Source organism: Ovis aries, chromosome 26, assembly GCF_016772045.2.
Source record: "Ovis aries strain OAR_USU_Benz2616 breed Rambouillet chromosome 26, ARS-UI_Ramb_v3.0, whole genome shotgun sequence".
Lineage (NCBI taxonomy): Eukaryota > Metazoa > Chordata > Mammalia > Artiodactyla > Bovidae > Ovis > Ovis aries.
The window spans coordinates 32,332,675-32,360,390 of NC_056079.1; the positions used below are offsets into that span (position 1 = coordinate 32,332,675).

The 27,716-nt window shown below is 50.1% G+C and overlaps 1 protein-coding gene across 6 annotated transcripts; it reads left to right on the plus strand.

Moving 5' to 3' along the window:
* The first annotated feature begins 1,918 nt into the window (after nucleotides 1-1,918).
* Nucleotides 1,919-26,518, plus strand: EIF4EBP1 (eukaryotic translation initiation factor 4E binding protein 1). 6 transcript variants are annotated; one of them, XM_060406960.1, is made up of 4 exons: nucleotides 1,919-2,215; nucleotides 23,293-23,472; nucleotides 23,871-23,960; nucleotides 24,867-25,480. In XM_060406960.1, the coding sequence occupies exons 1-4, from the start codon at nucleotides 2,104-2,106 to the stop codon at nucleotides 25,085-25,087; spliced, it is 603 nt and encodes a 200-aa protein (XP_060262943.1). In that variant the 5' UTR covers nucleotides 1,919-2,103; the 3' UTR covers nucleotides 25,088-25,480. The 6 variants fall into 6 exon arrangements, with proteins under 6 accessions (XP_060262943.1, XP_060262945.1, XP_060262942.1 ...); XM_060406962.1 differs by lacking the exons at nucleotides 1,919-2,215; nucleotides 24,867-25,480 and adding exons at nucleotides 2,356-2,516; nucleotides 26,012-26,518; XM_060406959.1 differs by lacking the exon at nucleotides 1,919-2,215 and adding an exon at nucleotides 2,356-2,516.
* Nucleotides 26,519-27,716: the final 1,198 nt, after the last annotated feature.

Consider the following 27,716-nt stretch of genomic DNA (forward strand, 5'->3'; position numbering starts at 1 on the left):
ATTGGAAGGACCGATGCTGAAGCTCCAATACCTTGGCCACCAGATATGAAGAGCTGACTCATTGGAAGAGACCCTGATGCTGGGAAAGATTGAAGGCTAAAGAAGAGGGTGGCAGAGGATGAGATGGTTAGATAGCATCACTGACTCAATGGACATGAATCTGAGCAAACTCTGGGAAATAGCAAAGGACAGGGAAGCTTGGTGTGCTGCAGTCCATGGGGTGGCAAAGAGTTGGATAGGACTTAGTGACTTAACAACAGCAAAAATAAAAACTGACAACCCCATGCCCTCGGGCCTCACTTGCCCACATTCTCTCTAAGGAGTGTGTTTCCTTCCTAAATAACCCTTTTTGGAAAAAAAAAAAAAATTGTGGTTGCACTGGGTCTTCATTCCTTTTTGGTGTGGGCTTTCTCTGATGGCAGTGAGCAGGGGTTACTCTGTTGTTGCGTGTGGCCTCTAGGCTCGCAGGCTTGTAGCTGTGGCCCACCGGTTTAGTGTCTTCGAGACATGTGGAATCTTCCTGGACCAGGGATGGAACACATGTCCCCTGCACTGGCGGGTGATTCCTATCCACTGCGCCACCAGGGAAGTCCCTGAGGAACTCTTCTGTCATTTTACTGTGACTTGCTCTTTAATTCTTTCCTGTAAGAAGCCAAGAACCCACACTTGGAGACCATCCCAGGGACTCGGATGTGACCTGGGGACATGACCATCCTCTTGGGCCCGACTTTCTTTCCTGCAACACTCTGGGCCTCTGTTTTATGTTTGTTCTGTTTTTCAATATGATCGAGGTAAGTATCGTCTTGGATGAGCTATAACGTACCTGGCCAGAGCTAACATTTGATGAGTCCATAGTTTTCGGGGAAGAAGTTTTGAGAACTTAAGTATTGCTTTCATAACACCTCATTCTAGAGCAAGGTTGTCTAATAGAAATACGTTATGATCCATATATATATATATTTCTTCTAGTCCTATCAAAAAAAACCAGAAACGGGTGAAATTAGTTTTAATAATAGATTTTACTTAGCCCAATATGTTCAAAATATTATTTCATCATTCAATTAGTATAAAAAAATTATTGAGATATTTTGCACTCGTGGCCAGTGGCTACCATGCTGGACAGCGTAGGCCTAGGGTTTAGCTCAGGAGTGACCACATCCAACCAGTCTTCCTACCTCAGGCCTCACTCTCCCGTAGTCCATTCTAAGAAGATCATTGTGTCACTCCCCAGCTCAAAAGATCTCCGAGCGACTTCCCTGGTGGTCCAGTGGTTAAGTCTCCATGCTTCCAATGCAGTGGGCATGGGTTTGATCCCCAGTCAGAGAGCTAAGATCCCACATGGTATGCAGAGTGGCCAATAAATAAATAAATAAATAAATAATAAAGATCTCTGATATCTCCTGCTCTTGGAGGACAAGGTCTGCAACACAGAGTCATGGTGTGAAAGACCCTTCACAATCCACCCAGATTTGCCTTTTAAACTTCTTTCTTTTCTCTCCCCTCCAAGAGGTGATCACTGCAGGCTTTTCTGTCCTTCACTTGGGGACACTTGAAGATTCATTCGTTGGTTCATTCATTCAAGGAGTACCTACCAAACTTCAGGCAGCGCGGTGGGCGACGGACCCAACCCAAAGGGTGTCAAGAATCTTCTCTGACCAACTCTTAAGCCTCCCCGCAACACCCACCTCACCGAGGTTCAACCCCACCTCGCCCCATCTAGCTCCAAGGTTAGCTCTCGGTCAACCAACTGGGTGGTTGATTCCCGGGTCCTTCGTCCCACCCTCGGGCAAAGGAATGTGTATTTCTCGCCATTTCTTCCACCCCTGCCACATGACGGATGTTCAACCAGTTGATGAATGACCTACCGACCAACGCCCACCTTCTGGTCTGAGGAACTAGAACGCGGAACAGGGGCGGACTGAAGGGGGCCTTCCGCTGAGGTCCCAGTGTTGAAACTAACCAGGGTGGGCTAGGATCCCCGCACAGCCTGAGACGCGCCCCGGATCCAGCAGCAAGGCATTAACCCGGGCAAGCTCGCGACCACCACCCCCATTCGACCAGTCCCTGCCGGCGTGTCAACGGGCACCCGAAACGACTAGGGGCATGGCTGCGAGGGATCTGGAAGGAACTGTGGTCGGGCGCAGGCTCCGGCCGCCCGGGAGCGGGAGCCTGCGCTGGGGGCGAGGAGCGCGGGAGCCCGCAGCCGAGGGGAGAGGTAGGGAGGCGCGGCGGTGCGGCGGCGCGGCGGGAACTACAAATCCCAAGGGTCGTCTGCCGGAGAGGCGGAAGGGGAGGTCTCGGGCGGGGCGGAGCGAGGCCCGAGGGGCTCTAGGGCCACGCCCCGGCTGCGGGCTCAGCGCTCGGGGAGACCATGTCCGGAGGCAGCAGCTGCAGCCAGACCCCGAGCCGGGCCATCCCCACCACTCGGAGGGTGGTCCTCGCCGACGGCGTGCAGCTGCCCCCCGGGGACTACAGCACCACCCCCGGCGGCACGCTTTTCAGCACCACCCCCGGAGGTAGGCGCGGGCTCCGGGGAGGTGGCCCCCTGCGCCCCGGCTCTGGGTGCGGGCGGTGGGGAGTTTGGACTTGACAGGAGCAGGGAGTGCTCGGGAGCCGCCAGCTGGACGGGGCGACCGAGTTCCGGGGCGCGGTGACTGGGAAGAACGGAACGGGGTATCAGGGAGGCAGTGAGTCCGGGAGGTGGCCGCAGGGAGCGAGCATGGGGGTCGCCTGCGATCGCCAGCCATCGGGTGCGAACTCCATTGCAGCGTCTGCCAATGCCAGGAGTTTTCTTCTTTCTGGGAGAGACTCCTGACTCCCCCGATCGTCGACAAACGCACAAACGCATGCTTCCAAGACCACCACATGCTGAGGTGTGCTGCCCCTTGCGGGTGTTGGGGGCAGTTCTGAGGCTGATAGGGTGGGGTCGGGGTGGGCCACGCACCACGGAGAGGCCGGGCTAAGGGTTTTGTGGGATGGGACGTTGGAATCAATGACCCTTGCAGAACTCTTCTTCCTTCCCGAGGCCCCCCACCCCCACCCCACCCGACCCCCAGCCCCAGCTTTGGGCGGAGGGTGCTCGCCTGCCCCTGCGGCGCCTCGGCGGCACGGGGACCAGATGGTTCTTTCAGGCGCGCGGCGGTTCTCTGCTCAGGGACCTGGGGCCGCGAGCCGCGCTATGCAGAAAAACACGTTCTTCTGTCCGGGGGGGAGGGGAGGGAGGGAACCGTGTGACCTCCGGGAGCGTGGATGAGGAAGAGGAAGCTGAGCTGGCGCGGGTGGGGGCCCGCTTCGCGCTGCCCTCGGGAGCCTGGCATTCGCTCCCAGCTCCGGAGCCTGGGTGCTGATGAAACCTGCCCGCGCGTTTGCGTGATGAAATCCCCGAGCTCGCCGCTTCGCTCCCTCCCTCACTCTGTCCTCACCCGCTCCTGCCCTTCTCCCCTTCCCTTTACGCCCTCTGCCGCTTCCCAAACTACTCGAGAAAAGCGCCGCACATCCTGGCGTCCCGGCTGAGACGCACGCACTCGGGCGGGGCTGCCCGCCTTGTCGCCTGGCAGCGTCGGGGGCCACTTGCTTCTTTTCTCAGGCAGCTGTCCCACCCCCGGCGAGCACAGCCAGATCCGAAGCCCAGGTTTTGTTTCACTCAAAACATACAGCGTGCGAGCTGTTTGCCAGCTGAGTGGTTCCTGGACAGCGGGGGCCGCCTTTTTCTATGAGACGCGGCACCGAGGCCCCCAAACACGTGCCCACGGTCCAATCGAACACCCGATTTCCCAAACTGAACAAGAAAGAGTCGCCAAGCGCAGAGGGGAAAAAAATGCTGCCGCGTCTATTAAAAATGATCCAAGGGAAAGTTCCCAGTGACTCTTGCTGTCTCTTTTGACTCAGATTCTCTTTCCATGCTGGACTTTATGTAGTCCATGCTACTCCGCTTTTTCTGTGCTATGATGTGTCTACTGGGACCTTTCGGGACAATTTTGGGGTCCCCTCCAGTGAAGGTGTGAGCCACTGCTTCATCTGTTCAGGGTGGGCACTGACTCAGGCCTGAAGGCTTAGCTGGCCCTATTTTGCACCCTTGATACCAAATGGGGTGGATCAGCTTGGAAGCAACAGCCCGGGGTGCTGTTAATGGGAAACTCTCTTCCACTTCTCCCTTTGTACTGGAAAATTGCGGTTTGGGGCAGACCTCAGCCAGTCTCCTTTTGAAGGTGTTCATTTGGGAGAGGGGCAAGGGGCTTCTGCATCAGTGTAACAGTTTCTGAGGCCAACTGGAAGGAAGCTAGCAGTGCCAGGAGCCTAGAGAGTGACCAGCCTAGTGACCAGCGGGGGAGACGCAGCTCACAGTCCATAACCCAGAGAATCCAAGCTTGCCTCTGCACAACCAAGGTGTGGAGTCTTCCTCCAAAGCCCACTTTAACACAACCCTTTGCCTGGGCAGAGGGGCTTGACCTAATGAGTAAAGGTCATTCCTGGCCCCCTTCTGCTTCGGTCAAGAGTGCTGTTTCTCAGTCTTCTGGGGGGCACATGAATTACCTGGGGACCACATCTGGTTCTGTAGGTTAGGGGTAGGGCCTAAGATTCCACATTTCTAACTAGCTCCCAGTGACTGGTGTTAAGGACTATTCTCCGAGCTCTCAGGAATTGGAATGTGACAGCCCTCACCAGGCTCTCCTCTGTGGTCTGACAAAAAAGGTGATGCGTCCATCCGGGTAAACTTCTCTTGAGGTTGGGTTTGGCGTCTGTCTTTAAACCAGACTCTGGAGAGCCAGGCTCTCGGCAGAGTCTGCGTGGTTGGATAGTGTCAGAAGCTACTGGAGTAAACTGTCCGCTGGTCACTCTTGCTGGGAATGGCTCTGCAGTGTGTGTCCTGGGGGAAAATAAGAGCAGATGACTTGAGCCATCTCCAGTCCTCTGACTCCAGTTTGCTTTCCATGCTCATTAACCCTACACAGGCTGAACCACTGATCTGAAGAAGTTAGATGTCTGGAGAACTGAAGAGTGATTTACGTAAGAAAATTACTTAAGAGAGTGTCACTGATGAACACTCAAGTTTGTGGAATCTTATGATTTTGTTTTTTCCAACTTTATTGGAGTATAGTGGATTGACAGTGTGTTCATTTCTGCTGTACAGCAAAATGATTCAGTTATATATTCTTTTTCATATTCTTTTCCATTAGGTTTTTTGGTGTTTGTTTTTTTCCCTTTTTTTGGTCGTGCCATGCTTCTTGCAGGATCTTAGTTTCCTGATGAGTGATTGAGCCTGTGCCCCTTTCCTGGAAGTGGAAGCCTGTGCCCCTTTCCTTGGAAGCATCCACTGGACCATCAGGGAAGTCCCTCTGTTGGGGTTTATCATATTGAATATAGTTCCCTGTGCTATACAGGAGAACCTTGTTGTCTATCCATTCTGTATATAACAGTTTGAATCTGCTAATCCCAAACTCCCAACCCTTACCTTCCCCACCCCGACCCCTTTCCTTTGGCAACAAGTCTATTCTGTGTATCTGTGGAGTCTTAAAAGTCTTAAGTAACACTAAACCACCAGAACCTTTGAGTGGGTCAGAACCCTTCATCCACCCTTCCCGCACCAACCTCTACATTCCCAGTTCCTTACTGGATGTTTGACCCAAAGCTACAGGAGTTGTGGCTTGGGTGGTAGTCGTACCTAAGCCCTGGGTCTGGATAAGGTTAATCAGAGGTAAGCTGCTAGGACTGCAGGTGTTACTGGCATCCTATTTGGTTAGACAAACAAAGCCTGCGCCCAGGAAGCTTACCTTGGGGCAGCTCCCAAGTCTGGCGCTGGAACAGAGAGTGCTGGGAAGAGGATAGGGTAGGCTGGGCACTGAAGCCGGAGTGTGGCCAGTGTCCCCAGGCCTCAGTTACACTGCTTCTTTATTACAGGTCAAGAGAACTTGACATTGACATTAAGGCAAAGAGGAACTATAATGGGTCTCTTTATACTGACCCGAGCTTCCTTTTAAAGCATTTAGAACATTCCATACTAAGTGCTTCATTAAAGACTGGCAGGGACCCTGGTGTAGAGCACCCATAGCCTTCCTAATCTTACGGCCATGGCATTGGAACAAAGTGTGACCTCGAGGTCTTCCACTGCGAGCTAGAAAGATGAACACACCCGAAATGGAATTATAACCATCAGAGTTGTATCTAAAGTAATTAGACAGACACTCACCCCACCCCCGAAAACTTGAAAGTGAAAGTGAAGTCGTTCAGTCGTGTCCGACTCTTTGCGAACCCGTGGACTGTAGCCCACCAGGCTCCTCCATCCATGGGATTCTCCAGGCAAGAATACTGGAGTGGGTTGCCATTTCCTTCTCCAGAGGATCTTCCCGACCCAGGGATCGAATCTGCGTCTCCCGCATTGCAGGCAGATGCTTTAACCTCTGAGCCACCAGGGAAGCCTTACATGATATTAAATGAGACTTGCCCACTCCAAGTAGCCAGCGTGGTTGGCCTTACATTCTAACAATGTAAACACAGCTGTTGGATATGAATTGCCTTCAGACCTTACTTTTTTTTTCCCCAATATCCTCAAAGGTGGCAAGGCCTCATTATTGATAAAGGGGTTTGTTTGTTCTTTTCCTGAAAGAGCAAAAAAAAGTCCTTCATTACCAAATTTGGAGAAAGGGCCAGCAGGATGGTGCCATATTGACTATTGGTATAAAGTAGTGAGGCATTTGCTTGTCAGGGACTTTATTTGACGTCAAGTTAGGAAAAGGCAGCATTATTGAAACAAGGATTGCTTCCCAGGGTGAAATGAATGAAAAGTGTTCATTTATACACATAGATTCTTGATTCTTCAGTGTTCAAACGTATGAACGAAAAACATGTTACTTTCTCGTTTTACTGAGATCCATGCCAGTGTTCTTCCTCTTTTGTGATTCACAACAATGATTCACATGTCTTTGTTTACATATTTGTTCCCTAGATTAGACAGGAAGTTCTTTCAGAGATGGCTTACTCATCTTTGTGGTGTGGCCAGCCACATCAGATGTCTAAAAGGTGAGGGGTGAAAAACTCCTGTGATGAGAGTATTCTCAGGGTGACCTAGTGTCTCTACTACTAGGCCTGGGTCTGGGCTGGCTTAATAACAATGTTTAAATTTTCTTTTCTGTCCTCTTAGTTACAAGTATAGCTATTTATCTTGGAATGTCCCAGAAGCAGAAGCTAACTTTCTCTGAACTTTCCCACTTATCCCAGTATTATTCCAAGTTACTATGAAGCAGACTGTGGAAGGAGGTGACTTTTTATAGTGAACTAGTCAGTGTTGGGGCCTACGTCTCAGACACTGGGAGATTCATGGTCTTCATTGACTTGTTTGCAGCCAGTATTGCTGACTCAGCAGAAATAGGTGACATCTGCCCATGGCATTTGGATGCTTAGGACATGGGCCTTGTAATCCACTGCCTATGCTCATGAGGGTTCACAGGGAGAGCTCAGATACTAGACCCAGAGATCTAGTCTCTATGAGCAGGGTTGTATCAGCTAGCTACTGCTGTGTAACAAGCAACCCCCCAAACTTAGTAACTTCAACCACCACCACAACAATCTGTTATTTCTCTTCATTCTTTGGGCAAATTGGGCATTTTTTGATCATCTTGCCTGAGCCCACTCATCTGGCTGCATACAGCTGGCCATTGGATTGTCCTGGGCTGGAAGTTTCAAGGTGGCCTTAGCCACCTGTCTGGGTATTGCTGGGGACAGCTGGAAGGTTGGGCTCTCTCTCTGTCCTCATGGCCTCACACCATTCAGAATATGAGTTATTTACATGGCAGCTTCCAAGGCCCCTTAAGGCCTTTATTCAGAAGTCACAGTATGTCACCTACACAGTATTCTGTCTGTCAGAGTAAGCCGCAAGGCTAGCCCAGATTCTAGGAGAAGGGAAATGACTCCTTTGATGAGAGAAGCTGGGTATAAACAGGGGTAGGAGGATTTATGTGGGCCATGCTTTGAGACGATGTTCAGCAAGGGTCAGGCCTCAAAGGACAGTCCTTTGAGGGGGTTTAACTGCCTGTCCTGCTGAGTGGCCAGCAGAGCCAGGGCCAGATGTTGATGTTCAGTCACTCAGTCCTGTCCAACTCTGCAACTGCAGAGTGCCAGGACTTCCATGTCCTTCACCATCTCCTGGAGCTTGCTCAAACTCAGGTCCATTGAGTCATTGATGCCATCTAGCCATCGTGCCCTCTGTCGTCCCCCTCCCCTCCCGCCTTCAGTCTTTCCCAGCATCAGCGTCTTTTCCAAAGAGTTGGTGCTTCACATCAGGTGGCCAAAGTATTGGAGCTTCAGCTTCAGCATCATTCCTTCCAATGAACATTCAGGATTGATTTCCTTTAGGATTGACTGGTTTGTCCAAGGGACTTTCAAGAGTCTTCTCCAACACCACAATACAAAAGCACTCATTCTTCGGTGCTCAGCCTTCTTTATAGTCCAACTCTCACATGACTACTGGAAAAACCATAGCTTTGACTAGACGGACGTTTGTTAGCAAAGTAATATCTCGGCTTTTCAATATGCTGTCTTGGTTGGTCATAGCTTTTCTTACAAGGAGCAAGTGTCTTTTAACTTCATTGCTGCAGTCACCATCTGCAGTGATTTTGGAGCCCAAGAAAATAAAGTCTCTCAGTGTTTCCATTGTTTCCCCATCTATTTGCCGTGAAGTGATGGGACTGGATGCCATGATCTTTGTTTTTTGAATGTTGAGCTTTAAGCCAACTTTTTCACTCTCCTTTTACCTTCATCAAGAGGCGCTTTAGTTCCTCTTCACTTTCTGCCATTGAGGGTGGTGTCATCTGCATATCTGAGGTTATTGATATTTCTCCCAGCAGTCTTGATGCCAGCTTGTGCTTTATCCAGCCAGGTGTAGGAGACAGGAATCACGAGCCTATGTGTTTATTGACTATTGGTTTAAGAACAGAGGACACCTTCCTGAAAACATTGAGTCATGGATCCCATGTCCTGCTTTCAAGCCCTTCTATTCAGCTCCACAAAGCAAAACACACAGGTGGACATGGTGCCAGGGCTCTGGGCCGTATATTCAGTTGGTGTGACGCGTACTAACTGCCACCCAGCCTACCTCCTGTTTCCCCTTCAAATGGCCAGGCTTCAGGTATGGCCTCCTCTGCCCACCACTTGCATTTGAACATCTTTGATTTTCTGGAGTACTGGCAAGAGGCAGGTGTCTGAGCCCAGGGGTCCACAGGTGAGTGGGAGGGAGACTACCGCTGGTGTGGGCAGGATCACACTCAGCACATGCACAATGAAGTGGCAGCTGCAGAACTGGGTCTCTTGCCTTAAGGAGTATGAATGGGTTTCCCTCTTCTCTCTTCCAAACAAAAGGGGACAGTGGGCCTGTGTGGATTTGATAGATCTCCTGTAACCAAATCCATAGACCGGGTAGTTTAAACAACAGAAATTTATATTCTTCTTGGTCTGGAAGGCCAAGATCCAAGTGTGGACAGGTTGGTTTCTGCTGAGGCCCCCTCCGTGGCTTGCAGAGGCCGCCTCCTGCTGCCCCTTTCCGAGGTTGTGATCCTTCTGTAGAATGGCTCACCAGCACATTGTTTTAGGGCTCCACCCTAACGGTCTCATTTTCACATAATAGCCTGGTTAAGAGACCTTATCTCCAAATACAGTTACATTGAGGTACTAGGAGTTGGGGCTTCAGCATGTGAATTTGGGGGCGTGCCATTCACACAAAAAAGCAGGACTCCTTCACTTTCCAGCAGCAAGGGGGGTGGTGTATTTCAGAAGGGCACTCACTGTTGGTAGTGCATTTCAGGGGGCAGCCTTACTTGGCTATGCCAGGTGCAGAGGGAAAGGGGAGGAGCTTGGCCAGCCTTAGAAGTCGGTCAGCTGTTTTGTTCTGTCTCCGGAGAAACTTTGTCCCTTCTGCTTAATTTTCAAATCAGCCTGCCTGTTCCCTCATGGGACCTGAAGGAAGGGCCATTTGCCACTGGCTGATGGTCCCTTTATTACTCCAGGGCCTTCATAAGACGCCTAAAGGGTCTTTGTTCAGGGGTTGGGGGGTTATTATTTTTTTTTTTAATATTTTTTTATCTGGTTGTGGCAGGTCTTAGTTGCGAGATCTAGTTCTCTGACCAGGGATGGAACCCGCGTCCCCTGCATTAGGAGCCTGGAGTCTTAGTCACTAGACCATCAGGGAAGTCTGAGGATTGTAGGGGTCTTGGTTCTCCCCGGAGAGCTGGCAGGGTGGGAGGGGAAGGGCAGTCTTGGAGTGAGTGAGCTCTGCTTCTTTACCAAGCTACTCCCCCCAACCCCCACTCCTCGGCCAGTCAGCTGGGTTTGCCAGGCAGACAGTCCTGCAAGAAACAGCCGGGCACTGCTGCTGAGCTGAGCGTACGCTCGTTCCAATGGGTTTCTCCCGGGCGACTGGCCCGCGTCCCAGCACAGGCGTTCAGCCCTCTGTCTGACCCTGTTATGAAATGCTCTCCCGCCCCTGGAAGTGGAACAGCAGTTCTAGGAATTCCGTGCTTGTACTCTTGCTGGGCCTCACGTCCTCGGCCCCTGGGAGGTGCGTTCCTGCCAGCGGAGGCCTGGGAAGAAAGCGGGACCAGCGTCTCAACTTACAGGAGCCGCATCCAGCCGCCTCTGGGCCTCCCGCAGGGAGATGGAGGAGGAATGTAGGAGGCCTCCCTCCCGGGGAACATCCTGTCCTCAAACAGGCGGAAGAAGAGGCAGAAATCTGAAGACCCTGGTGGCTTCCCCTTGGCCAGAGCTGGCTGGCACGGGGGCCCAGGCTGCCTGGCTCATTGTAAACGGAGGCTGGTCTTTGGGGTGGGAGGTGAGACAGACTGGGTCTATCTTGGGATGGCTGCAAGGGGCTGGCCTTTCTGAACCTCAGTTTCCTGCCTGTGAATTCAGAATAAGGTGTCTCCTTCATGGGGGTCCACGGCGACCTAGCAGGTCAGGCTGTGGCAGGCAGGGCTCACATGGCGCTATGATTTTCACAGCCTGACACTCCTGTGAGGCTTTTATGCTCACCGAGTGAAGAACTGGGACTCGGAGGTGAGGGCTGGTGCAATGTCACATCCAATTTTGAGCCCAGAACTGCTGCCTCCCGTCCCCAAGCTAGTTGCACTACTTTCAACTTAAAAGCACCTGCCCACAAGGGGATCCTAAAAATAAATGGTTGGTATCAGAGCTGGAACGCACCCGAGAGATTATCTCTAAAGCCTGGCCTAGGGTTGGGGCTTTAAAAATAGTTTGAATGAGCCCAGAACAAGTCCTTGTTTACAGGCGAGGAAACCAGACCCCGGGGCATGTGTGCCTTGCTTTATATGTTCAAGCAAGCTGTCCTCACCCCTAAAGCCTGCCTGAAGAAAAAATACAAATCTTGCATTTGGTGCATACCTGGAATGTAAAATCCCAGATGACACTGATTACCGAACATGCCACAGCTCATGGTGGTGCTTGAAGCCTGTTTCTTTGTGGACCAAAACAGGAGGGAGAATGCCCTTACCCTCCCCCCCCAACCCCACCCCCTTCTCTCCAAGTCTCTTTTCAGGGTTCTTACCTCCCCTCTTGTTTATCCCAGCTTTTTTTTTTTTTTACCTCCATATAACCGAAGTCACACTGGTCGTGGCAATGCCGAGAACTTGCTTGTTTCGGGCTGACTTTGTGTGAGCCACGGTGCTGACCCACGTCGTGACCCCGGGAGGCTTGACCTGCCATCATCACCATCACCCTCATTCTTCAGGGGAAGAGATCGAATCACGAGGACTTCTCTGATGGGCCAGTGGTCAAGAATTTCCAGTGAAAGGGATGCAGATTCTAACCCTGGTTGGGAAACTTAAGATCCCACACTTCAAGGGGCAGCTAAGCTCACATGCACAACTACTGAGCCCTCGTGCCTCACCTAAGACCTGACGCAGCCAATAAATAAATAAAAGAGAAAGAAGAAATCAGGGCACAGAAACATGGAGTAATAATGCCCAGAGTGGATAGAACCAACAAGCAGGAGAGCTGGGCTTCTAACCACTAGGCTGTAATAAGAACAGCAGGCATTCACACCTCGCCCCCATTATGTTGTCCCCACCCGCCTCTCTCCGTAGCTGAGAACTCTGGCAGCCAGCTGGACTCAGGGTGATGCATTTACATGGGCTTCCAGTTGGAAGACAGCCTCAGCTATTCTCTACATGTAGTTCGAGACACACCCTTGAACTCAGAACCCAGTGGGATCTCAGCTACACAAGTGTTTGGAAGAGTTGGGGGCGAGGTTCATCTCTCTTCTGCCCCCACCCTGTGGGAGGCAGTTTCTGGATTCCCTGGCTCTGCGCTTATAGTCCCTCCCATCTGGATCATCCAAGGACCACCCCCCACTCTGGGTCAGTGCAGAACTGGGGTTGACAAGGATGCTTCCGGCTTGAGATAAGAGTCGGGGGCTTGGATCCCCTGTTGCCAGTGGTACACACGGGGTAGACCTCTCCCTTCCCCTCTGTAGTCCCCATCTATGTCTCTAGACTCCACATACTTGTTTCCAGGTTTTTCTCCGACTAAGCGTGTATAGATCAGGGGGCTGTCCTGTATCTAATGGTCCCTTGCATCTGTCACACCTGGCTTGCTGTGGTCCAGAGGGGTTCAGTGAGGGAATATATGACCCATCACCCCTACTCTCAGGGCATGTGATTGAGCAAAGGTTGGCAGTTGTGTGGGTGGGTGTTAATGCTTGTCCTGATCCTTGAATACAGTTCCTGGAGTCTAGCATGGACAGGGCTGGTGCACGTGGCCTGGAGATGCTAGAAGGGTGAGCTCACCACTCTTTCCCCAGCCCAGCAGAGAGCCTTCAGGACATGGGGAATCTGTCTTGTTCCAACCATGGCAGTTTTAACTTGACTTACTAGGAAAGGAGATTCTGACCCTATATCCTTATTTATTTGTTTACTATCCCTGTATCTTTATTACATGTCAAAGAGTCAGACATGACTGAGCAACTAACACACAGATCCTTGTATTTTTTTATTTTAAAATTATTCAGTATAAAAGGTGTATTTCTTGCTTTAATCCTTATCTCACCCCTAGAGATAAGTAAACAAAAAATACAGGTGTGATTTTTTTTTTTTTTTTTTTTGTGGCCAGTGTGGTGGTGGTTTAGTCATTCGTGTCCAACTCATTGTGACCCCATGGACTGCAGCCTGCCAGGCTCCTCTGTCCGTGGAATTTTCCAGGCAAGAACACTGGAGTGGGTTGCTATTTCCTTCTCCAGGAGCTCTTCCCAATCCAGGGATCAAACCCAGGTTTCCTGCATTGCAGGCGGGTTCTTTGCCAACTGAGCCACAGAGAAAGCCCAGACAGTGTACACTTTATCCCAAGTAGTACCTGCGCTGCACTGTGGGTCTGATCCATAGTTTATTTAACCTGTCCCTTAGTTCTTTTTTTAAAGTCAAAGTTGTATGTGTGTGCGTGTGTGTGTATGCGCACGTGCGCGCCTGCGCGCTCAGTCGTCTTGACTCTGCGACCCCATGGGCTGCAGCCTGCCAGGCCTCCCTGTTCTTCACCATCTCACGGAGCTTGCTCAAACTCATGTCCATTGAGTCAATGATGTCATCTAACTATCTCATCCTCTGTCATCCCCTTCTTCACCTGCCTTCAATCTTTCCCAACATCAGGGTCTTTTCCAATGAGTCAGTTCTTTGCATCAGGTGGTCAAAGTATTGCAGCTTCAGCATCAGTCCTTCCAGTGAATATTCAGGATTGATTTCCTTTAGGATGGTCTGGTTTGATCTCCTTGCAGTCCAAGGGACTCTTTAGAGTCTTCTCCAGATGGAGAATCTCTACGCAGTCCACAAAAACAAGACTTGGAACTGACTGTGGCTCAGATCATGAACTCCTTATTGCAAAATTCAGACTTAAATTGAAGCAGGGAAAACCATTAGGCCATTCAGGTATAACCTAAATCAAATCACTTATGATTATACAGTGGAGGTGACAACTAGATTCAAGGGATCAGACAGGATTCCTGAAGAAATATGAATGGAGATTTGTAACATTATACAGTGTAAAATATACTGACCCAATATTTTTATAGATCATGCTACATTTAAAGTTATTACAAAATAATAAAAAATAAAGTTATTACAAAATAATAGCTATGTTTCCCAATGTTGTGCAATATATCCTTATTGTAGCTTATTTTATACATAGTAATTCATACCTATTAATCCTCTACCGCTGCCTTGCCCCCTTCCCTCTCCCCATTGGTAACCACAGGTTTGTTCTGTTATCTGTGAGTTTGTTTCTGTGCTGTTATATTCATTTGTTTGTTTTATTTTTAGATTCCACACATAAGCAATTACAGAATATTTGTTTTTCTCTCTGATTTGTTTCACTAAGCATAATACCTTCCAGATCTATCCACATTGTTGCCAATGGCAAAAGTTTCATTCTTTTTTATGGCTGAGTAGTATTCCATTGTGTATATGTATTTCACATTTTCTTTATCCATTCATCTGTTGATGGACACAGGTTGCTTCTAATTACCTATTTATTGTTTTTAATACTATGATTCTTGATGAGCCATGTAGATTTTAGTGATAGCATTTCCATTTTTTACCTTATTTTTTTTAAAGTAGAATTACTAATTTCTTTACTTTAAAATATGCTCAGTACCCAAATCCTGAAATCATGGAACTCTGCTCAACAGTCTTGTTCAGTCACTAAGTCATGTGTGACTCTTTTTGACCCGATAGGCTGCAGTATGCTAGGCTTCCCTGTCCCTCGTTATTTTGTGGAGTTTGCCCAAGTTCATATCCATTGACTCAGTGATGCTATCCAACCATTTCATCCTCTGCCGCCCTCTTTCTACAGTAGTCTGTAATAGTCTCAATATTCTGCAATAACCTTAATGGGAAAAGAATTTAAAAAAGAAGAGATACATGTGAATCACTTTGCTGTACACCTGAAACTAATACAACGTGTTAATTAAATCTAAAAGAGCAATTTTGAAAAGTGTAACTATAAAAAAATAAAATGTGCTTAGTTTTCATTCAGGTGAGTCTTCCCACACCCGCCAGTCCCTCTGAAGTGCCTCTCAGTATGGTTTCACACTCAGACCTCTGCATTTCTCCATACATTTTCCCTCTTTTCTGAGCAGTTTGGTGACTCGGGACCTGCCACACAGCTGCGGGCATGGGATTCTCAGGAGCCTCTGCTCTTTCTGTGATTTTATAGACTCCATCTTCCTGGCACTTTCTGCAGATGGCTCTGTTCTCCTTCTATTTGGTTAGCGACCCCATTGACTGCAGACTGCCAGGCTCTGCACCCTCTATCCTATGGCTACAGCACTTATTTTAAAATAAAAATCCTCATTTGAGCTAATACAATCCATAATCTAAATGCCAGTAGGGATGGCAGCTTAAACACCCACCCCTGGATTTCCCTGGTGGTCCAGTGACTAAGACTGCACTCTGAGCGCAGGGGGCCGGGGTTCAATCCCTGCTCATCGTTTGGCTGGGTATAAAACTAGGTCAAGATGACTTTTGCCCCAGGATAGTGAAGGTATTTGACCCACTGTCTTCAGGCTTTCCATGTAACCGTTGAAAATTTTGATACATTCTTACTCCCAATCCTCAGTGGGCATCTGTTGTCTTTCAACCCTTTCTGGAAGATTTCATGATTTATAATGAATCTTAAGCTGGTGGTTTTTAATTCATTGCACTGGATAGTCAAGTAGTCTTTCAAGACTCATCTCTCTCAATTCAGCAAAAGTATCTTCTTCTTCTTTTTGTATTTAATTAATTCTTTTGATCTTTTAAGTAATTCTTTTGATCAAGTTCTCTTGTCTCTTTTTCTTGATTTCCTTTTATCCAGGATTTGGGTACTGTCTCTAATTGGTTATCTTTTTGTCTTCTGCTCCCTTTATTATTTAAGAGTGAGGAGTTGCCCAAGACCTGGCCAGAAGTCCCTTGTCTGTTCCAGAGACCAAAGCACTCAATCTAGTGGCTATTTGGGTTTTTTTTCATTTGAGATAACCCCCTCCCAAAATCTGTCTCTGTAGGTCTTTATCTTTGCTCTTTATTTTGAAGCACAGGAGCGCAAAGGGTTTGAGGCCACCATTCAGGAGGTCAGCTTATTTTGCCTGCCTGGCCTCCTCCTGGGTGACAGACAGGTGGCACCTGTCCCTGTTCTCAGCCCCCAGCCCCCTTTTCCTTGATGGCTCTAATTCCCGAAACTTCCTGGGTTCGACCCCGCTTGCTTGCTGTTACCACCTCGATCGCCACCTTCCTACCTTTAGCTGTCCCCCTTTTCCTCCCTGTTAGAACCATTCCTGGGACTTCCCTGGTGGTCCAGTGATTAAGACTCTGTGCTTCCACTGCAGGGGACCTGGGTTCCATCCCCTGGTTGGGGAACTAAGATCCCACATGCCACAGAGGGAGGCCCCCCTCAAAAAAAACAAAGAGGAAAGGGGAGAAAAGAGCCATTCCTCCATTCACTTTCTGTCTTCGTATATCGTGATGTGGAGAACAGTCGGAGCCCCGTTGGCATCCAGGTGGGCACAGGTGCTTCTGTTTCTAGTTCTTGGTGTTTTGTATGACTTGTAAGAGAAGCAGAAGGAAGAACCCGTCTTGTTTCTGCCTCCTGGAAGCTGCCCAGATCCTCAAAAGCTTGCATAGACACCTTGTAGAGGGGGCTTGTTTTCCCTTGCATGGAGAGGAAGTGGGTCCTCAGCTAAAGAGTGTTATGGGGGGCCGCCTAGTGTGACACCCTCGTTCCCCAGAGGACCACAGCAGACCAGCACCCCCGGCCGCCACTGTTCAGCCTCATAGGGTCCTCAGCATCCCTGCTGGTCCCCACTTCCTGTCCCCATGTGCAGGCCAGGTCCCAGCTCCGGGGCTGCGCTGCAGTCTCGTCAGCCAGGGGTTCCTATTTTCAACAATACGGGCCTGTGTGTGTTTTGTTAGGTTTGCCTCATCTGTGGGAGGCTTTGGGAATTTCCAGATCACTGGCCACGGAGGTGGGTCCCATGAAGGCTTAGAAGAAGAAAGAGTTGAAAAGCCAAAGCGGTTCCATCTCCAGCTCCTATTCCTCACAGGCCCCAAATTAGCCAGTCAGTGGTGACTTTGTGGTCTTATCCCAGGCTCGGTGCCTTGTCAGCTGACTTTCTGGACGCCACTGTTTACCCCTTTGTCTATCCCACACACACACCCTCCCTCTCTGGCTGAATTACTCTGATGGTGGGTATTTTTTTTTTTTAATATATATTATTTATTAGGCTGTGCTGGGTCTTAATTGTGGCATGCAGGACCTTTCAGATGCAGCATATGGGATCTAGTTCCCTGAACAGGGATCGAACCCTGGCCCCCTACGCTCAGAGTGCAATCTTCCTTAGTCACTGGGCCACCAGGGAAGTCCAGGGGTGGGTGTTTAAGGTGCCACCCCTACCGGCATTTAGATTGTGAGGATTTTTATTTTAAATAAGTTCCCTAGCCATAGGATAGAGGGTGCAGAGGCTATTTCTTTTTCTCTTTTAAGTGTAATTACTGATTTTTAAAATTCTGGGGGCCACTTCAGTGTATGTACCCCAAAGAATTGAAAGGAGATTATCAAGATATTTGCACACTAGTAGCATGATTCACAATAACGAAAAGGTGGATGTAACCTGAATGTCTGTGGGTAAACAAAATTGGTATATCCATACACTGGAATATTGTTTCGTCACTAAGTCATGTCCGACTCTTGCAACCCCACAGACTGTAGCCCGCCAGGCTCCTCTGTCCATGGGATTTCCCAGGCAAGAATACTGTAGTGGGTTGCCATTTCCTTCTCTAGGGGATCTTCCCAACCCAGGGACTGAACTCGAGTCTCCTGCATTGGCAGGCAGATTCTTTACCACTGAGCCACCAGGGAAGCCCACAATGGAATATTATTCAGCTTTAAATCGAAGGAAATTCCCACATAGAGTCCAGCCATGTAGATGAACCTTGAGGACATTATGCTAAGTGAAACAAACCAATTGCAAGAAGACAAATACTATAAGATTCCACTTACATGACATACCTAGAGCAGTCCAGGCTTCCCTGGTGGCTCAAATGGTAAAGAATCTGCCTACAATGTAGGAGACCCAGGTTCCATCCGTGGGTTGAGAGGATACCCTGGAGAAGGGAATGGCAACCCCATTCCAGTATATCTTGCCCAGAGAATTCCATGGACAGAAGAGCCTGGAGGGCTACAGTCCATGGGGTCGCAAAGAGTCGGACACGACTCAGCGACTAACTCAACAGAGCAGTCCAATTCAGACGGAAGCAGAGTGGTCTTGTTTCCTGGATGGAGTTTTAGTTTGGCAGGATGAAAACAGGCCCGGAGATGAGTTGTATGACAATGTGGATGTACTTAAACAACTCAGCTGTACATTTAAGATTACTTCAGATGCTAAGTTTTATGTTATTTCTGTTTTACCACACTTGTTAAAAAAACAAACAACATAAAACCACTGGGGGCTCGTGACCTTTAAAGAACCTCAGAAGCTGCTGATCTCCAAATTCTTTTTTGAGATGATTAAATCTCTAGCTCTCAGGTTCAGCTCTGATAGGGTCAGTCGCTCTATGCCGTGGTGAACAAAGAAACAAAAAAACCCAAGGTGGTATTAGGAGTTTGGGATCAGTCGATACAAATTTGTATATTTAAAATAGGTAAACAGGGAATTCCCTGAAGGTCCAGTGGTTAGGACTCTGCTTTCACTGCTGAGGGCCAGTGTTCCATCCCTGATTAGAGAACTTAGATCCCACAAGCTGTGCAGTGCAGCCAACATAAAACAGACAAAAGTCCTACTGTATAGCACAAGGAGCTATTTTCAGTAACCTGTAATAAACCATAATGGGAAAAAATATGAGGCACATGATATATATTCAGAAATACATATATTACTGAATCACTCTGCTGGACACCAGAAACTAACACAGTATAGTAAGTCAACTAGACTTCAATAAAAATAACTAAAATTTTTTTAAATGCCAAGGTGGCCGGTGGGAAGGAGATAAGGGGGTAGGGTGCCCACGCCACGATGACTAAGAAACAGAGAAAAATGGGCCCATCTCTGAAGCCAGGATGCCCTCCCTCCAGAGAGGGCACTGCTGCTGTCCATTTGGAGCCCGCTGGGCATGTCGGCACACAGCCCTTCATGCTACAGGTGAGGAAACTGCCCTTACAGATGAGGCCCAAAGGTGGAAGGGGCACAGGGCTGCCCGGCTGGTTAGTAAAAGTGATAGTCTCTCAGTTGTGTCGGACTCTGCCACCCCATGGACTGTAGCCCACCAGGCTCCACTGTCCATGGGATTCTTCAGGCAAGAATGCTGGAGTAGGTTGCCATTTCCTTCTCCAGGGGACGTTCCTGACCCAGGGATAGAACTCGGGTCTCCTGCACTGCAGGTGGATTCTATCTGAGCCACCAGAGAGCGCTGGTTGGTAGCAGGGCCTAAAATACAGCCCCAGGTCTGTGTCCTTTGCTGTCCACCCCTCCCCCTTAAAAACATGAGCTCTGAACTGTAGTCCTCCTGGTGATGAGGGGCAGGGCTGCCAACCTCAGCATTATTTGCTCCAGACCAGGAGAGCAAGCCCAGGTGGCTGCCTGGCCCAGGCCGAGGTTAGACCAGGCCAACACGAGCAAGGAGGCAAAGTTCATCCTTGGGTCTCTCTCACCAACCCCTGCTCTTCAGCATCATGGGTCCTCCTCGGCACCAGGAGCCCAATCTTAACTCACATCAGAGCTCAGAGATGCAAGCCCATCCATCTCTCTCCTGTCTCCGGGGTTAGTAGACAGGCAGTGCTCAACATCGAGAAACGAATGTCAGCTGTTGGAATGTCGATCAGCAGAGCCCTTAAATGAGGGACATATTTCAGAGCTATTGATGAGGATGGGCATTCCTGGAGTCCTTGCGTCCTGGTTTCTAAACTGAGGCCATTCACCATCCTCCTAGTCTTCATTTTTTTTTTTTTTATATGAAACTTTTAGTACTTTATTCATTTTCATAGTTTTACAGTATTAGTAAAAAAAACAATGGCCATTATAAATAAGTATAAAATGGGAAGCTGATGAAACTTTGTAGTGTAGTAGGAAAATTAAGTGGAGAGAAGAGGCTGATTAACTTGGGTTACGTGGAAAACCAACAAAGTTCCAGACAAGGAGCTTGCACCATCTACATTAGGCCGCCAGCGCCTGTTTGAATATCGAAGAGTACCCCGCCTTGGGCTCTCTCTCTTGCGGATCTTAAAAGCCGGGACAAGTAAGTAGACATAGTGAGCCTCCACGTCCCAGATGGGAATTCAGCCTGAAATTAGAGTAAAGAGGAGACACGGGGGAAACCAGTCCAGCGACTGGCTCTCCTTCTAATGTCCTTCAAGGCCTTTTATACTTTTGATTATACATAGAGATCAATGGGTAATACAAAATTATGTAGCGTTAGCAGCCCAGACTCTTTCTGTATATCTTTTTGTATGCAAAAGGTCTCAGGTGATTTACATTATCTTCTGGCCAAGAGGCTTGTTAACTCTCTTTGGCTCTCTTCCTTAATGAATGTTAATTCCGTTTCCCCTAAGTGTTTTTCTTTAATCTGCATCTCCTTAAAGCACTAAAGTTACATCTCAATAGAACAAAGGCGCAGTGGGTTATAACAAAGAAGGTACTTAACTCAAAGATCTAATGTTGCTAATACCAGGTCTACTACTTGTTTTTCTATATACCAACTATATCTAAAAATAAAGGATGTGAAAATTTGGCAGCAAGTATTGGCTCAACAAATGAAACTTTTAATCAGTCCTATTCTAGTGACTTTGACTCCTCGGAAGCCCCTACATTCCTAGGATGTTTAAGCTTCCTGTGCCTCCTGCGGTCAGGAGGCCTCAAACAATCACATGCGCAGCTGTGCGAGTCCTGCAGGCAGGCTAGAAAGCCATCAGAGGGTTTTTGGATTGAAACACTCTTTCAAATGCAGAAGACTAAAGCCCTGAATTGACTTTTTCCAGAGAATGTCAGAAGAGTGGAAAAGCAGGCAGATTCTTATTTTTGGGGGGTGGATGCTCAGGAAATTCCAGGGGGAAAACCTGAGGTCTGATTAGCCTTGCCATCAGAGCTCTGCCGCCTGACCTTGTCACGGGTGGAATTCCTCATGCTGGCTCCCGTTAAGTTGCTCAGTCGTGTCCGACTCTTTGCGACCCCATGGACTGCAGCATGCCAGGCCTCCCTGTCCATCACCAACTCCTGGAGCTTACTCAAACTCATGTCCATTGAGTCGGTGATGCCATCCAACCATCTCATCCTCTGTCATCCCCTTCTCCTCCCACCTTCAATCTTTCTCAGCATCAGGGTCTTTTCCAATGAGTCAGTTCTTCGCATCAGGTAGCCAAAATATTGGAGTTTCAGCTTCAGCATCAGTCCTTCCAATGAATATTCAGGACTAAATATTAAGTTTCAGGAATACTGCAGAGTAATTGAATTATACATATGTCTAAATCTATTGTTTTTCAGATTCTCTGTCCTCTGGAGGAGGAAATGGCAACCCACTCCAGTATTCTTGCCTGGAAAATCATTCTTGCTACAGTTCATGGGGTCATAAGAGTCGGAAAGGACTTAGCGACTAAACAACAGCAGTAGGTTATTATCAGCCATTGAGTATTGCTCTTCCTGTACAGTAGGTCCTGGTTGGTTATCTGTTTTCTATATAGTAGTGTGTATGTGTTAATCCCAAACTCCTCATTATCCCTCCCCCTCTTCTGCAGTCTATCATACTTTGCATTCTACTTGTACATATATTTAATATTTATCTTTGTATCACCTCTCCTTTAAAATCTATTGTTTTTTATTTTTTTGGCTGAGCCCCATAGCTTGTGGGATCTTTCGTTCCCCTACCGAGAAATGGCAATCCACTCCAGTACTGTTGCCTGGAAAACCCCATGGACAGAGGAGCCTGGTACACTACAGTCTATGGGGTCGCAAAGAGTCGGACATGACTGAGCGACTTCACTTCACTTCACTTCACCGGGGATTGAACCCACACCCCCTGGGCAGTGAAAGCTCAGAGACCTAACCAACCACTGGACTGCCAGGGAATTCCCTAGCTTTTATTATGTAGATTACAGGTTATGTGATATATAACATGTACCATTACCATATTCAATTATATCCTGTTGTATATATTAAAAGGGAGTTTGCTATCACAGCTATATATGGAAAACCAGTCACTTGCCATAAATAGAAGTAGCTATAAAAAGAACATAATGATAAGAAGACAGTTTTAAATTCTAGCTAGATGCCTCTGCCTGTTGAAGGCTGAGCCTGGGGCCTGCTCCTTGTGGAGAAGGGAGCCACTAGCGAATGTTCTGGAGGTGTTATGTTACTAGGACCACAGTGGGGCTGCAGAGATGATCAGGATTTAGACAGGGGCCCAACGGGAGTCACCTTCTCACTCCTCACCGTTATTTGTGAATCAGCAGGCCTCCTCCCTGGCTCCTGTGCTTGAGAACACACTCCTTTTTTTTTAAGGAATCTCTCAGGCAGCTGCCCTCATAGGAGGGCTCCTGGGAGGCTTAAGGACAGTGAATGATTCTGTAAGACGTGGTCCCTCACCCTAGGGTGACACTTGAGAAAGGAGAGTGAAAATTAAAGGAATGGAAGGCAGACTGAGGAGAAACCCTGAATTCGGGTGACACCTGAACAGAGGATGGATAACCGGATGCTGGGCGGAGCAGGGCGTCTCCGCAGAGGTGGACTGAGTTGAGAGAGCCGCGGTGAAGCTGGGGGTGCTCCCTGTTACTCTTTTCCACAAAGACCAGACAGGAGGAGTTCTCATATTTAACTGGTGGGGAGTGGTTAGAGGGGCGGTGGGGTGCAGAAATCACTTACTTTTCTCTTGGCTTCTTTGCCAAATGGAGTTAAAAGATGCTGGATATTCCCCAACGGTGTGTAAGGACAGAATTGAAAAACGCATAAAAAACCCACTTTGGGGACTTCTCTGGGGATCCTGTGGTTAAGACTCAGCCTTCCAATGCAGGGGGCAGGGTCAGGGAATTAACCACAAGCCACTGGTAGGGTGCTGCCAAAAATTAAAAAAACAAAACAAAAACTTTCTCCGTAGAGTACCCGCTGACCCCGGGGAGATGGGGCGGTTTGGCGACAGCAGAGTCCGGGGCTGCAGGAGGCAGTGAGTGAGCCTCACACCTCCGCCCGGGCTTTTGCAGGAAAGCCTGCCACCTTTGCTGGAGCCGGGCCTCGGGGAAAAAGCAGGCCAGGGCCTTGTCTGTGGCTTTATCCGTGTCCCCGCCCCCTTGCAGGTACCAGGATCATCTATGACCGGAAGTTCCTGATGGAGTGTCGAAACTCACCTGTGACCAAGACGCCCCCGCGGGACCTGCCCACCATTCCCGGGGTCACTAGCCCTACAGGCGATGAGCCCCCCACGGAAGCCAGCCAGAATCACCTGCGCAGCAGCCCCGAGGACAAGCCGGCAGGCGGTGAGTGGCTGGGAACCGCTGGGCTCTCCCTCCAGGAAGCGGAAGAGCGGGCGTGGGGGTGGGTGGTCCAGGGAGCACGAGGATCCTCCTGCCCCGTGGAGCAGTCCAGAGGGCGAGGGAAGGGTCTGGGGTGCAGCACTTTCATTGGAACCCACTTTCCCCAGGAAAGGGGCCCAGGAAGTCCAGGCAAGGCCATTCAGCCTCATCAGATAGTCTCATTAGCGGGGAGCTTGCTTGAAAGGAGATGGCATCCAGGCGGCCGCTTTCATAAGCCCTTGGATAACCTTTATACAATTGTCCCTGAGGCATTTCTGTGTGTCTGCAGCAATTTGGAACACACCCAGGATGTTTTTGTGCAGGAAGCTGCTTATCAAAAGCACAGTGTCCTTGCCCTCTAGGAAATTACACGTCTGCGGGATCAGAGGAGAAGGCAGTGGCACCCCATTCCAGTACTCTTGCCTGGAGAATCCCGTGGATGGAGGAGCCTGGTAGGCTACAGTCCATGGGGTCGCTAGGAGTCGGACACGACTGAGCAACTTCACTTTGACTTTTTACTTTCATGCATTGGAGAAGGACATGGCAACCCACTCCAGTGTTCTTGCCTGGAGAATCCCAGGGACAGAGGAGCCTGTTGGGCTGCAATCTATGGGGTCGCACAGAGTCGGACACGACTTAGCAGCAGCAGCAGCAGCAGCAGCGGAATCAGAAAGGCGACAGGGATGTCAGGTGTCCTAGTGGATCAGGCCGTGGAAACAGTGCAACCAGTTGTTTCTGTAGTGGACAAGGGGAGGCTGGGTCCTTCCTCCCCCCCCCCCCCCCACCATCAATCAGAGCAGCCACCCCCGCAGAGGTGCTTGAATACCATCTTCAAGCATCAGGGACCCGCTGGCCAGAGTATCTGAGCTCTTGCTGGTGGGAGGAGGGACCATAAGCACTGGCAGAGCCTGGAAGCTGCTAACCCTTCACCTGAAGGCAGCAACCAAGCCCAGACAGGAAGCAGCTGGGCCCTCGAGCTTGGCTGGTCTTGCTGACAGCATGGAACCCAGCTCCCTGGGGCCTGCAGGCTGTGGTTCATCAAGAAGTCAGGAGCCCCACCTCCCAGAGCGGGCCGCACTTGGAGATCCATGGGCAAAAGAGAGGTGGACACGGACCCACAGAGCCCAGCAGGAAGGACGGCCCAGGCAGTGAGGTTCCCTGCCCTGTGATAAGTGATGCATAGGGCCTCCCTGGTGGCTCAGTGGTAGACACCCTGCCTGCCAATGCAGGACACCCGGCTTGATCCATGGCCTGGGAGGGTCCCACATGTCTCAGAACAAGTAAGCCCATGAACCCCCAACTAGGGAGCCTGTGCTCTAGAGCCCAGGAACCGCAGCTAATGCCCCCACATGCTTCAGCTCCGGAAGCCCGTGCGCGCAGAGCCGCAACAGGAGAAGCCACTGGAGAGACAAGCGTGAGCCCTGCAGCTAGAGAGGAGCCCCCACTGGCCGCAACTAGAGGAAGCCCGAGCAGCAACCCAGACCCAGCACAGCCAAAAATAAAGAGACCAGTATTTTTTAAAAGGACAGAAGGATGGACAGAGTCGTGTGGTTGGTGCTCCACTCCTCTTTCCCCTTAAACCAGACTGGCCGTTGCGGATGGGGGCTGTCAACACAACCTGAAGGCTGTCCACCGCCTGCACTTGCATACCCTCGCCCCTCCCAGCCTCTCAAGCCGTACTGGCCCACAACAAAGGCTCTGACCCCACCGTGGCAGCCTCATAGGCCACACGGTTGTTGGGATGGGGTGGGCTGAAGGAGGAGGCACGTGGTTTTCCATGTTGCTTCACTGGATGTAAGAAACCAAGGCTCCTGCCCTTGGACACGCATATTTGTGTCAACATAACCAGAAGTCAAGGGCGGTTGTTCCCCCATAGGGGGTCAGAGCAGGCCTTCTGCCCTCCAGAACCTTGGAGCAGCCTTGGCCAGGAGGTCAGGCACAAGGCAGTTTCATTAAAAAGGAAAACAACGTGCCGCTGTGTGAATTACTTGGAAATTCTAATGGTGAGAGATGGGCGACGGCAGTGAGCAGCTGAATTCCCCAAATAGCTACTGTATTGCAGGGTCAGGCTCTTCTCTGGGGAATCGGGTGTAGGCAGAGGAGGTTACGGTACCATGTCCTAACCCAGAAGTTGGGACACGTGCTCAGAAAGGTTTTATGTTTTAAGGAGTATGTGTCTGTGAAATTATATTCATTTCAAATCACAAGGAGCCATTCACTCTTGTTAAAGAAAATACAAGTGATCCAGAACACAGGGCTGTCAGCTGTCCAGTGGGGAGACGTGGTCTCTGCTCTGGGATCGGGGGAGCGAGCACAGCTGGACGTGTGGCTTGGGAATTCCTGGGCCTGCCCTCTGTCCGCTATCCTCCGCGGCATGCCCCTGGCCCCTGCTCTCCCTGTTGGAACGACAGAACGGGAAACAGCACCCCCTCCCGGCCTCTCGAAGGTTCAGCCGTACCATTTGCCCATGGCTCACCTGGTCCTCTGCCCCTTCTCTCCCCAGGTGAAGAGTCACAGTTTGAGATGGACATTTAAAGGGCCAGCCATCAGAGCGAGCCATGCCTCCGGGCCCCAGCGGCCCTTCTTGGGAGAAGCCACACCAGCCAGGCCTTATGCAAGTGACCATCTTGGGCAGGCGGTGGGCGTGGGGCCAGCCACCCCAGCCCCCTGCTCCCTCACTCAGGGCCCCTGCTCCCCCTTCTTCTTCGTGGACACCAGCACATACCTCCATGTGCCTCCAACTCTGCAGGAACTAGTACCTGGAGGGCAGTGACCTCGGGCGCATCCCGCAGCCCAGGGTCGGCAAGTGGACACGGAGGAGGCCTTCTGAATGGTCCTCCGGCTCTCCCGGCCCCCTCTTCTGGGGGAGCACCCACGCCCCCCCCCCCCACCCCCCCAACTTAGATTGGTGTGTGGGGAAAGCTCCCCACCCCCTCCCTTCCTGAGAAAGGAAATAAAAGCCACCTTCGCCCTAGGGCCAAGAGTTGGCCCCTGTCTGAGCTCTTTTCAACTCTGTATGGATGGCTAATGCTTCTCAAGCACTTCCTGTTGGCCTCTCAAGTTGATGGTCGAGGGACCCTTGTTGAGGGGCGGGTGAGTAGGACATGGGTTACCCTCGCAGTCCAGCCCAGGAAGTGAACCCCACACACTCCATCACAGGTGTCGTCCTGGCAAGGGTTGAGCTATGCTACTCTCGTCTGCTGTTTTTTGGTGCTGGAGGCTGCCTCTTTTCTAGTCTGGGTGCCCCCCCCCCAAACGTGTCCAGTGGCACAGTCCCCTTTGCTCTGCAGCCCCCACACTGCAAGCATCAAAGGCCTGACCCCCGGTGTTCGTCAAGTGTCCCTGTGTGACTGCTAGCGGGTCACAGACCCCTGAAGAAGCTCCCTGCCTTGGGGATTTCATTGAAATGTAAGATTTGCCCATAGAAAAGGTAGCATGAAAGAGACTGCATAGGAATTGGTTTCCAGCAAGTGGTCCACATAGGGGAGGCTTCATGGAGCTGATGCTACAGCTGGGTCCTGAGAATACCTGGCTGGGAGGAGGCTGGGGCCCGGGTGGCCAAGGGCAGGTGGTCCTGGAGAAACAGGCTGTACCAGGACAGGGCATCAAGTTGCCTGCTTTGGCCAGAGCAGGCAGTTTGTGAGGGTGGGGATACCTTTCGTAAATAACAAAGGGGTTCAGATTTCTAAGGGCCTCAGATGCCAGGCGGAGGGGCCCACTGAGAAGCAGCAGGTGTTTCTCATCTCATATACAGGGTGTGCTGAAGGGCGGATGGCCCTTGACCAAGAGGCCACGGCCAACCCGGAGCTCACCAGTTCTGGACTCAGCGCACTCATCAGCCTGCTGTTTGGGGAGCAGAAGGCCTTAGTGGCTGAGTCCCTTGCCTGTTTTTTCCTCTTTTCTTTTTCCCTATAGTTGAGTTGGAGTCTCCTCCTCTCCCTGGATTGCAACGGCAGCTGGAAGCCTTGTGCCTGGTGACAGAGTGTGGGAGGATCCGGGGCAGGTTGACTCAGGCATGCAGCATGTACTTTTCCTATGGATAGGAAGTGAGACTGGAGGAGCCACCACCAGAGCAAAGACAACAACTAAAGCCCCAGCTAGGGGACTTCCCTCATGGTCCAGTGGTTAAGACTGCAGTGCCAATTCAGGGGCAGGAGTTCAAGCCCTGGTCAGGGAACTAAGATCCCACGTGCTGCATGGCATGGCCA

Bases quoted from the DNA above. Each gene is read 5' to 3' on its own strand.
- EIF4EBP1 (XM_060406958.1), top strand. From the start codon at position 2,372: ATGTCCGGAGGCAGCAGCTGCAGCCAGACCCCGAGCCGGGCCATCCCC. The intron at 2,517-23,292 runs GTAGGCGCGGGC...GCCCCCTTGCAG, and splicing joins TTTCAGCACCACCCCCGGAG to GTACCAGGATCATCTATGAC.